Source organism: Plecotus auritus, assembly GCF_963455305.1.
Source record: "Plecotus auritus genome assembly, chromosome: 9".
NCBI classification, from domain to species: domain Eukaryota; kingdom Metazoa; phylum Chordata; class Mammalia; order Chiroptera; family Vespertilionidae; genus Plecotus; species Plecotus auritus.
Genome location: NC_137783.1, coordinates 47318759 through 47331145, shown reverse-complemented (window position 1 = coordinate 47331145; position 12387 = coordinate 47318759). Strand labels below are relative to the sequence as shown.

At 41.7% G+C, this 12387-nt stretch overlaps 1 protein-coding gene across 4 annotated transcripts in view; it reads left to right on the top strand.

Annotated features, from left to right (window-relative positions):
• The window catches only part of USP54 (ubiquitin specific peptidase 54), a 135236-nt gene that overhangs the window by 39940 nt on the left and 82909 nt on the right, over positions 1 to 12387 (top strand). For 2 of the 4 annotated variants that reach the window (XM_080642730.1, XM_080642727.1), the window contains exon 2: positions 10248 to 11093. In XM_080642730.1, the coding sequence (XP_080498856.1) occupies positions 10947 to 11093 (147 nt within the window). In that variant the 5' untranslated portion in view covers positions 10248 to 10946. The remainder of the gene's footprint in view (positions 1 to 10247; positions 11094 to 12387) is intronic. The other 2 variants (XM_080642729.1, XM_080642728.1) reach the window with 2 other exon arrangements.

Genomic DNA, 12387 nt, shown 5'->3' with positions numbered 1-12387 from the left:
TCAATGATGAGAGAGAATCATTGGGCTGCCTCCTGCACACCCCCACTGGGGATCGAGCCCCCAACCTGGGCATGTACCCTTGACCGGAATTGAACCTGGGACCCTTCAGTCTGTAGGCCAGTGCTCTGTCAACTGAGCCAAACCAGTGAGGGCAAATGGTTTCCCTATTTAAGAAAACTGAGCAATTTTTCTTATTATTAAGTTTTGAGGATTCTGTGTATATTTTGGATACAAGTAATTTATCCATTATGTGATTTGAAAACATGAGGTTGGCAAAAAGTAGGTTTGCAGTTGTTTGTATGGAAAATACAATAATCCTATCTAATAAAAGAGTAATATGCAAATTAACCATCACTCTGCTATACCCACAAGCCACGCCCACCAGCCAATAAGGAGTGAATATGCAAATAAACCCAACCAAGATGGCTGTGGCCACAGAGAGCAGGAGGGAGGCTTGGGTTTCCCCGGCAATGCAGGAAGCCAAGCTTTCTGCCTGCTCTTGCCGGCCTAGGCCTCCACTGAAGGCTACAAAGTTTCTTTCTTTTTTTTTTTTTTTTTAAATATATTTTATTGATATTTCACAGAGAGGAAGGGAGAGGGATAGAGAGCTAGAAACATCGATGAGAGAGAAACAATCGATCAGCTGCCTCCTGCACACCTCCTACTGGGGATGTGCCCGCAACCAAGGTACATGCCCTTGACCGGAATCGAACCCGGGACCTTTCAGTCCGCAGGCCGACGCTCTGTCCACTGAGCCAAACCGGTTTCGGCAAGGCTACAAAGTTTCAATGATAGAAGATACATAAACCCAAACAGAAATGGCGGCAGCCACGGAGCTGGAAAGAGCAGGAGGCTAGGGTTGCCCCCGGTGATGGAGGAAGCCAAGCTTTCTGCACACCCTGGCTGGCCCAGGCCTCGCTTAAGGCTACAAAGTTTCAATTATAGAAGATACATAAATCCTAATAGAAATGGCTGCCACCACAGAGCAAGCAGAAGGCTTGGCTCCACTCCAGGCTACAAAGTTTCAATTGTAGAAGATAAATAAACCCCAGATACCAGGGCCTCCGCTTGGGTTGCCAGGGGGCGTGGCCAGCCTGCAAACCACCACGGGCCCCTCACCCAGGCCGCCCCACACCCCAAGGGAACCCCCACCCTGATCTGGGACACCCTTCAGGGCAAACCAGCTGGCCCCCACCCGTGCACCAGGCCTCTATCCTATCTAATAAAAGAGTAATATGCAGATTGACCATCACTCCAACACACAAGATGGCTGCCCCCATGTGGTCAAAGATCCTGCCCCCATGTGGACACAAGATGGCCACCACAAGATGGCCAGCAGGAGAGGGCAGTTGGGAGGGACCAGGCCTGCAAGGGAGGGCAGTTGGGGGCGATCAAGCCTGCAGGGGAGGGCAGTTAGGGGTGACCAAGCCAGCAGAGGAGGGAAGTTGGGGGCAAGCAGGCCTGCAGGGAAAGGCAGTTGGGAGGGACCCAGGCCTGCAGGGGAGAGCAGTTGGGGGGGGGGGGGACCAGGCCTGCAGGGGAGGGCAGTTAGGGGTGACCAAACCTGCAAGGGAGGGCAGTTAGGGGTGACCAAGCTGGCAGAGGAGGGAAGTTGGGGGCAACCAGGCCTGCAGGGAAAGGCAGTTGGGAGGGACCCAGGCCTGCAGGGGAGAGCAGTTGGGGGGGACCAGGCCTGCAGGGGAGGGCACTTGGAGGGGACCCAGGCCTTCAGGGGAGAGCAGTTGGGGGGGACAAGGCCTGCAGGAGAGGGCAGTTAGGGTTGACCAGGCCTGCTAGGGAGGGCAGTTAGGGATGACCAGGCCTGCAGGGGAGGGCAGTTAGGGGCAAACAGGCTGGCAGGGGAGCAGTTAGGCATCAATCAGGCTGGCAGGGGAGTGGTTAGGGGGTGATCAGGCTGGCAGGCAGAAGCGGTTAGGGTTAATCAGGAAGGCAGGCAGGCTAGCAGTTGGGAGCCGTCAGTCCTGGATTGTGAGAGGGATGTCCGACTGCCCGTTTAGGCCCGATCCCAGTGGGCAGTCGGACATCCCTCAAGGGATCCCAGATTGGAGAGGGTGCAGGCTGGCCTGAGGGACACACACCCCCGTGCACAAATTTAATGCACCGGGCCTCTAGTTAATAAATAAATAGTAATACAAAGGATAAACTATGTTTCACAAACTCACACCTATAACTCTGCTTTTGCCTATCCCTGTATTTTCTTCTGATCTTTCACTTGTATTCTCTTAACAGTCTTACAAAACATAGTAGTTCTTAATTATGATGAAGTCCAGTTCTATAATATTTTTAATGGATTGTGCTATTGTTGTATTTAAGGAATCTTTGCTTAACCAAAGGTCACAAAATTTTCTTCTGTCTTTTAGAATTTTTAGTTTAGGTTTTTTATTTAAGACTATGATCTAAATGATTGATTTCTTTCACCAATGTTTTGTAGTTTTCAGCATACAGGTCCTACATATATTTTGTTACATTTATACCTAAGTATTTTATATTTTGTGGTATTATTGTGAATGGTACTTTAAAAGAATTTAAATTTCCATTTGTTCATTGCTAGTATATAGAAACACAGTTGACTTTTTAAAAATAGACTTTGTATTTTGTGACCTTACTGACCTCAGTTACTAGTTCTTAGAGGTTTTATTATCTTTTTTTTTTTGTAATTTCCTTGGAATTTTATAATGTAGAACATCATGTTGTCTGTAAATAAAATAAAAGCAGTTTTATCTCCCATTACAATTTATATATTTTTAAACTTCTTTTTCCTTGTCTATTGCACAGGCTAGGGCCTTCAGTATGGTGTTGAATAGGAGTGGTAATGTTACCGGAGAATTGAATTTCTCCATTGCTAGTGGGAGTGGGGTTCTTGGGGCGCTGCTGGAATAAGCATTTTCGGAGGCCCACATGGGAAGATGAAGATGTGGTAAAAGGCTTTATTTTCATGGAGTTACATTTTTCAGGTTCCATTTCCCTTATTCCACTCCTATAAAAGGTTCAGCTGATGCTTTAGCAGAGCTAAAGCGAAGCCAGTGTCCAGAATTTCCGTTCTGTGGTGGAGCTGGGTTCGATGTAGCATTAGGCTAGTTAAAGTCCATTAGTCCATTGTGTGGAGTCCACATGGTTGTGGGCTACTTGGATGAGTGCAGAGCAAGAGAGCCCCATAAGCCAGGAGTCAGGGGTGAGCAGCAAGAGAGAGAGAGGGAACTTTTGTTATTCAAGAGTTAAATATCAAATCTTGTTCTACTGCTAAGGAAGTTTAAGCTTTTTGCTTTTTTGTGTGTAAAATATACACAAATAAATAATGGGCCTGGCCAGCGTGGCTCACTGGTTGAGCATCGACTTATGAACCAGGAGGTCACGGGACGATTCCCCGTCAGGACACATACCTGGGATTCGGGGCTTGATCCCCGGTAGGGGACGTGCAGGAGGCTGTTGATCAATGATTCTCTCTCATCATTGATATTTTTCTCTCTCTCTCCCCCTCTCCTTTCCTCTCTGAAATCAATAAAAATATATTTAAAAAAATAAATAATGGCACATGTTAAAAAGAAATATTAATAAAAAAACCCCAATATCTATGAAATGGAATGGCAAGAGATGGGAAGCCCGAAAAACTTATCTATTGTAATAATCTAAATGGGAGGTAATTGTGGTGTAAACTAGGGGGATGACAATGGAAGGCTCAATACAGAGATTTTGAAGGGAGAATTGACAGGCCTTTGTGATGTAGATAGGAAAGGGTGAGAGGGATAGGAAGAAATAAAACATTACAGATGTTTTAAACCTGAGTTTTTGGAGATACCATTAGTAAAAATAAGTAAGTACATAAATAAATAAATAAATAAATAAATAAATAAATAAATAGGTTAGAGGAGGAACTATTTTAGGTGGTGGTGCAGGGGGTTGGGAGTGGGAAGAGATGACTTCAGATTTGGACATGTTCAACTTGTTACAAAAGTGGGACAATTTGCAAGTATTGGTAATTTGGTTTCAGGGTTCACAAGATTTGTGATTTATCAGATCAGAAATAATGTTTGAAGTTCTGACAGAGAAGGGGATGAGAACACCATGGGAAGTGTTATAGAAAAGAGCAGGAAGGTCTGATTTAAACTTTAGGGAATGCCCACTTTTAAATATATATATTTTATTGACTTTTTACAGAGAGGAAGGGAGAGGGAAAGAGAGCCAGAAACATCGATGAGAGAGAAACATCTATCAGCTGCCTCCTGCACACCCCCCACTGGGGATGTGCCCGCAACCAAGGTACATGCCCTTGACCGGAATCGAACCCGGGACCCTTGAGTCCCCAGGCCGACGCTCTATCCACTGAGCCAAACCGGTTAGGGCGGGAATGCCCACTTTTAATAAAGTAGCAAAGGATAGAGAAAATGAACTGTCAGCAATAGGTCTACTGTTCATTTGTCATTCTTTCATTTTATTTATTCTCTTGTTTTCTTAATTCACCCAACGAATCCAGGATTGTATAGTATCAGGGCAGCCAGAGTTAGGTGTTGCAGAAAAGTTAAGAAGAATAAGGCCTATGGGAAGAGCCAGTAGGTTTTGAAATTAGGAGATTTCTTTAGAAAGTGAATGTTCCATGAAGTAAAATTGTGGTGGCAGAGTAAGGAGCAGTACCATGTTCTGATGGTATCAAGGAGAGACAGCAGTTGTAAATTATTAATTGTAGAGACATTTAGTAGTGAAAGGTTGAAAAATTTTTAATTAGGACAGTCGGTATAGGTGATAAGTTCAAGGTGGCCTTTGTTGTTGCTGGTTTTTGTTGTTGTTGTTTTTTAAAGAATATCAGATATCTCTGTGTGGTTATAGTTAAAGGGAAAAGAGCCCTTGAGGAAGGGATGTTTGAAAGGTAATAATAACAGTCATTTACATAACACTTACAGTATGCCAGCCATTGATATTAGCACTTTGTATGTATTAACTAATTTCAGTCCACATAATAACCAATAAGATAGTACATATATAGTTTGGAATTGTTACTGGTGGAGTTCTTGGCATGGTGTGAGGAAAATAATTTCCTGAGGCCTCCATGGGAAGATGGGGTTTCATGGAAAGCTTTATTGATGGTGTAAATTAGGGGGATTCCCTTCTAAGGCCCCATCTCTGTCCATCTCACATGGAAGAAATCCAATCTTGTCTTCAGCAGGGCCAGAATTAGGGCCACTGCCCAGAATTTCTGCTCCATATGTAAAGTAGTCCAGTCTAGCATCCTGCATGTGGAGTCTGCATGGCCAAGGGCCATGTGGCTGCTTAAGGCCTCATGGCTATGGAGGTGAGTGCACGGGTGAGTGGGCATCACAGAGCAAGAGAAAGCAAGAACAAGAGTGCAAGAGCAAGAGAACTCTGTCTGGGGATTTTAACCTTTCAAGATTAAAATCCAAGCTTGCATTGGGATCTATCCCCTAGCCAACCCATTGTTCCCCAAGTAGACTGACAGCAAGCACCTTCCCTACGTCACCCTGACTTCACTGTCCATCACCCCCTTTGTTTGGTCCATTCCCTCAGTGATCTTCAGGGAATGGATAGGTGGTTCCCTGGAGAGCATAAAGCTATAGCTTCCTGGTGAAGCTGCTCAGGTGTCCATGCTTATAATGTCTGGCCTCCTCTTTGCTCTCTTCCTGTTATTAATATTAATAAACTAGCTAAATATGATAATAACATAATTATTGACATGTGGAGTGTACCAAAGATTAAGGTAATTGCCTGTTGATTTATCAGGGAAAATATAGTTTCTTAAGTAAATTACAATAGAATAATAGAATCTAGAAATGTGAGCAACTTTCCTGGTTAAACTGTTTGGATATCTTGTAGGTGCACTTTGACTTCTAATGTTAGGGTTACTTTTGGCTTTAATCTCTAGTAATGGGTTACTTACTGTTCCTTCATTAGAAACAGAGATACTCTTCATGGTTTTTCCATTTGAATCATTGATTAGTTGAACACGGTCATTCTTTGATGACCTTCTAAAATGTTACCCTATTCCTTGTTATAGGTTCAGTTGTTTGCCTTTTTAACTTAAACTGCTCTTTATTGATTGATTGATTGATTTTAGAGAAAGAGAGAGAGAGAGAAAGGCAGAAAGAGAGAGAGAAAGAGAATCAATTTGTTGTTCCACTTATTTATGCATTCACTGGTTGATTCTTGTATGTACCCTGACCAGAGATCGAACCCGCAGCCTTGGCATATCAGGATGATGCTCTAATCAACTGAGCTACCTGGCCAGGACCGAAATTTTGTTTAAAATAATTGTAAAATTCAAATGTTTCTCCAAGCACTTAGCTAAATTGTGCTAACATATCACTTATCCTATGTGAGGTTTGTTGTTCTTTTTATACAATTAGAAGACTTATTCCTGGTAACTTACAACTTTGTGGTATACTGAAGTCCCCAAACCAAAATTTACTTTTCTGCTTTTAGGCATAGCAAGTCACTCACTAAGTGAACTTATTCATTGCTTATTTTGAAAACTTGCTAGTACTCTCAGGTGCTTATCACATTAAATCTCAGCTATTGTGTGAAATAGGTATTGTGTCACTGTATTATAAACCTGGTAAACAAAGTTCAGGACACCTAAGTAGTTTAGGATTTTACAAAGCAGTAAAAATGTGGAAATTGAACCCACGTCTTCTAAATCAAAGTCTAGTCCTAGTCCTCTTTGTATAATATCACAATTATTGTATATCACTTGCTCCTTATAGCAACTTGACATTATACTGTATTTGAGCTGTTCTTTTCACAGAAATGCATTCAAGTTTTATTCCATTTTATTTTGTCATTATATCTATACTTTTATATATATATATATATATATATATATATATATATATATGTATATATATTTAGCTTGAGATTGCCAATATCACCTGGAATGATACTATTATCTACCAGGTTAGTAATTTTAGTTATAATTTTGCATTGAATCAGTAATATGCATATAGTACAAGGTAATTTTTACATAATTTCAAAATATTTTTTTTAATTTTGTAGATATCAATTCCTTTTCAGATTGAAAACATAATTTAAAACTTGGAGAAGTTGTAAGAAATGGTACAAAGAATTCCCATATACCCTTTAGCCAGATTTAGATGTTAACATTTTGCTATATTGATTTGCTTTACCATTTTCACTTTCTCGCCCTCTTCATATATACATATAAATACATACACTCTCCATATATGCATATATACTTACAGATTTTTTTTCTTCTGAACCATTTATGAGTAAGTTACAGACATTATGCTCTTTTACCCCTAAATACTTCAGTATTGCTTAAGAAGTTCTTTTCTTTTTTTTGAAAAAAAAATGTTTCTTAAACAGATAGAAAGAGGAAGGGAGAAGGAGAGCGAGAGATAGAGAGAGAGAGAGAGAGAGAGATATCGATGTGAGAGAGAAACATTGATCCGCTGCCTCCCCCACGAGGGAACAAATCCACAACCCCGGCATATGCCCTGACCAGGAATTAAACCAGCGACCTTTCTGTGCATGGGATGATGTTCAGCCAACTGAGCCACACCAACCAGGGCATGTTTTTCTTCTTTTAAGTAGGTTGTTAGAGCCATGTGGGTAGAACTCTTATTTTCTCATGTGTCTTTAGTAGATGACATTGGAAAGGAATCATGTTGTTTGGTGCTAGCCCTGCCACTTAAGTGAAATATTTTGTCATCAGTACTTCTTTGGACCATTTGTTATTGCCTCTCTGGGCTTTGTTCTTTTTGGCTCTCACCTCTAGTTTCTGACACACCTAGAATGTGAGAGCTTATTGCCTTACCCTACATAATACTGCCATTCAGAGCCTGGAATCTTTTTTTCTGCTATTGCCTATTTTTCCTTTGCTCCCTAAACTCAGGGGTGTGTACTTCGGGCAGGCTGAGTTTCAGTGAGCTCCTAATGTGGACATTGGAAGCCCCACCTGCCTGCCAAGTCCTTTTGGCTGTGAGCAAGGTGGAGGCTTGGTACTTGTCATTCCTCTGCAGCAGTTGAGCTGAAGGAATGCTACAGGGCTTGTTGGAAGTTGCTTAGCACCTAGCGTGGGTGTGTGTGAGGGTGTGTGTGTAGAGTTGAGGGTCTTGTGTAGTTTGTGTGGGAGACCTGAAATTGTATCATGCTAATCATTAGGCAGTATTTATTGAATACCTCCTTATGACTAGCACTGATAGGAGTTCTTGGAATCTATATATATAAAAGCCTAAGCGACAGTTATGACCAAAAAGACTGGAATGACTAGTCGACCAGTCACTATGATGTGCACTGACCACCAGGGGGCAGATGCTCAATGCAGGACTGCCCCCTGGTGGTCAGTGCGCTCCCACAGCCAACCTCCCATGGCCCCTTCCCCCAGTCAGCAGGCCCCCATCGGCCCCTGGTGCTAAACCATTTGTAGAGACCTGCTTCTGGGTTGAGGTTTCATACATAGTGGAGCAGCTCCCTTGCTGTGATCTATTGAAAGTCAGCCCTGGACACTAGGGCTTGTCTCGCTTCTGTCCTCTTCCTTCCCTGGGGAAGCGGGATGGGGGGAAGTGGGGAACCGCGCAGTGGCGGGGCGACCAGTGTCTGTTCCCGGCGTCTGTTCCTTCTGCACCCGGCACGACAACCATTGCCTCCTCTCCAGACCCCGCCGGGGCCTTCAGGCCCTGGGCTGGGATGGGGAACCGGGGGTGGGAGGCGGCAGAAGCGGTCCCTTTCTCAGGGGGGCCAAGGGCTGGCTCCCTCCTTGGGGCTGGCGGCTAACCTCCCACAGTCCCTCCTTCCCCCACAGCCAGCCAACCTCCCACCATGGTCCCTCTCGCGGAGGGCCAACCTCCCACAGTCCCTCCCCCCGCCCCTGTGCATGAATCGTGCACCGGGCCTCTAGTAGTATAACAAAATACTTAATTAAATCACAGTATATTAGGCAAACAATTCTAGTTCTGCCACTTACCAGCTTTGATTTGGGCAAGTTAATGTCTTTAAGCCTCACTTTACTTTCTATAAAATGTAGCTATTAAATCTTACATGATAGGGCTGTTGTGGAGATTGAATAAAGAATTTAAGTATAGTGTTTAGCACATGTCTGACACTAGTTGGGGTTTCATTTCATACAGTCATATTTAGGATTTATGACTGACACCATATAAAACAAATAGAGAGTAATAAAACAAATAGAGAATAATATAACTCTACAGTGTGTAATCAAATACTTAAATTATGACATGTAAATTATAAATAGTCTGGGAATTTAGAGAAGAGATAGAACAGTCTTGTGCAACCATTTAATGTTTCTGTGCCTCAATTTTTCCAATGGATACACTGTGGAGATGCTAGGTGACATCCCCGAGAATGATTAAGGTATTATAGCATTTAGCTTTTTTAGGTGGTTTATGTGATGGTGGAAAAAAGGGAGAAGCTTGAGGAGCTGTTAGAAACCAAATTTGACACTTATTCTTAATTTTTTCCTTATGTGGTCATGGCAGCCTTATAGGAAAATTTGAAGCTGGAGATTAGAAGCATTACCTTCCAAGGAAGGTGCTTGCTTTGGTATTTCTCCCTGTTGCCTCACTGGCATTTTAATTAGTTGAGAACTCATGTTGGTCAATGGATGGCCTCTGATTGTAAGCACCTCGGATATAATCTGAGGATTAAGTGATTTGTAGCCCAAATTATCTCTCTGATCTTCTGGCAAAAATATAACATACTAACAGACAGGGCAGGATAAGATTTAGTTCTCTTGGACTAATGTTAAGGACGTACGGTTTACTTACCATGAGTAGTTCTCTGGGATGTGACATCTTTACTCGAACAGAGTCCAGACTGATAACTTGGCCCTCCAACTTTTAAATAGCCATGAATATGTAAAATACCTTTGAAAATTTCTTTATTTACAATATCCAAAAGAAACTGTTTCAACTCCTTGTTTGGTATGTACTTACTTGGTAATTTTTTTGTTAGCCTGATTTTGGAAAGTGTGTATTTTGTTTTAATTTTTGTCTAGATCAATTTTCTTCTAGAAAATTTCAGAGAAGTTTCCCATGAAAGTAAAGCTGCTCATACTTTTTTTTTTTTTTTTCCTCTTTGGTTTCTCCTTTTTGTTGTTAGTTTTTTTTTCTTCTTGGAATTGTTTGCCAAGGTTTCAAGTTTATAGTGAGAGGTGAGGCAACGTTGATCTTGGCAGAACAGCACAAAGCCAGTAGAGTCATTAAGTGACGCAAGCTTTTGCTTTTTTTTTCTTTCTGTTAAAGCTCTCTGGCACAGCTGGCTATTCTAGTCACAGAGGAAAAGAGGAGAAGAATTTCTGGGTGGAATGATAGAAGATGTTTGGAGCATATTAAAAAACAGCAGCAGCAACAGCAACAGCAAAAGCCCCATATAATTCAAACAAGCTTCTTAGCTCTATGGAATCTATGTCAGTTGCTTAGAACTTGAGTTTTTACTTCAGAGGATGATGGGACAAGGCAAAAGAAGGAGAGGAGGGTTGTGTTGGATTCTTGCTTATCTGTCTGCCTCTCCTTCCAGTTGGAAAAATCTTCAGTCCACAAGAAGCATTGTTAACAAGCCTAAGGAATACATCTTACCCTGATCCTGGATTCTGTTGGAATTGAGGATTACAGCCACTTCACCAGGATTTTATGGAGGTAGTTCAAGAAAAATAGAAGGAAACAATACTCAAGAATTTCTTTATTTATATTAATCCTGTGCCATGTTAAATTTTGGGCATTGTTTGGAGCAAGTTAGGGACAACTCTTTCATGTGGATCTAAGTGGATACCTGCATTCCTCGAGCTACATATATGATGTTTGGAAGGCTGTAAACTCAAATTCTTTCAACACATATTCATTAAATTCTGGATTCTCTTTCTATTAAGGACTTCAGCAGACAGAAACTCCCTCATCAAAAGACACAAAACCTCCTCTGTGTTTTCAGGCTAAATGTGAACAATCATGTCTTGGAAGAGAAATTATTTTTCAGGGGGCCGTGGTAGTGTCCAAGGGATGTTTGCACCTCGAAGCTCAACCTCTATAGCCCCCAGCAAAGGCCTCAGCAATGAGCCAGGACAAAACAGTTGCTTCCTCAATAGTGCCTTGCAGGTAAGGGCTATTTCTTTCTTTTTGGTAAATGTATTTTAGTTGCTGGTGCTGTATTTCTAATAACTCTTAAATGTAATACTTGACAGTCTCTGTTTGAGGTCAGCACCCTGAGATCATTTTTTAGGTTTATCTGTGTGATCTTAGGCAAGGCACTTTATCTCTGAGTCTCAATTATCTCATTGGTAAAAAGGGGATTAATATGATAGTGAAATAATAACTGTAACTACTACTACTTACCTGCCTAAAGGGGAGGAGGTACACAGACTAGATGATCTTACTACTTGTTTATTGACCTTTTTTCCTGATCAGTCTCCTGTTTCCTTTTTTTCCCCCTTTCACACCAAGGTGTCTTATTACCCTAGTTGCTTTTCTCTAATATAGAAAGCAAAATTCTGGCCGACTGGTGTTGCTCAGTGGTTGAGTGTCAACCTATGAACGAGGTGGTCACGGTTCGATTCCTGGTCAGGACACTTGCCCAGTTTGTGGGCTCAATCCCCAGTGTGGGGCGTGCAGGAAGCAGCTGATCGATGATTCTCTCTCATCATTGATGTTTCTGTCTCTCTTCCCCTCTTCCTTCCTCTCTGAAATAAAAATATATTAAAAAAAAAAAAAGCAAAAGCAAAATTCTTCCCACAAGTCAGACTTTCTTGTATCATAATTTTCAGGCTTTTAGCACATATACTGAATGGAGTCCAGTCTTTGTCCATTTCTTCATCTCCTTCCTCTGAGATCACATGTAGTAGCTCATAATTGGTGTCTGGTTAAATATGCCTGAACAGAGCTAGTGGAAAGTAAATTTTCCTAAGATGATTATCTACTCTAGATTTTCTCTTTTGGTGTTGCTTGCCACCTTAGTGGTCGCAGAATCCCAAAGCTTCCTGATCTGCTTAATCAGGCCCGTAGTGTTAGGTTCATACCCCTTGTCCTAACTTTCAAGTAATCCCTTTCCTCTCTTTTATACTTTTCAGAGTAAAAGTAAATGAAATTTTCCACCCAAGACAATTATTTGCTTAAGTATTAGTTTTATACCTAAGATTTAATGAGAAAATAAGTTGCTAATGGGAGAAGAAAAAACAAGAGTATTTGATATAAAAAGCATTGGACTTAGGAACTAGGATACCTGGATTCTACTCTTTGGCCTTCTGTAGGCTAGTCTTGTGACCTTGTACAGGTAATAGTATTTCAGTTTCCTCATTCATAATAAAAGAATCTTGTCAAGCTTATTTGTGTAATCAAGATTTCATACTCCCAGTTTCCAAATTTTTATTTGGAAACATTAAAAAATCCTATACTA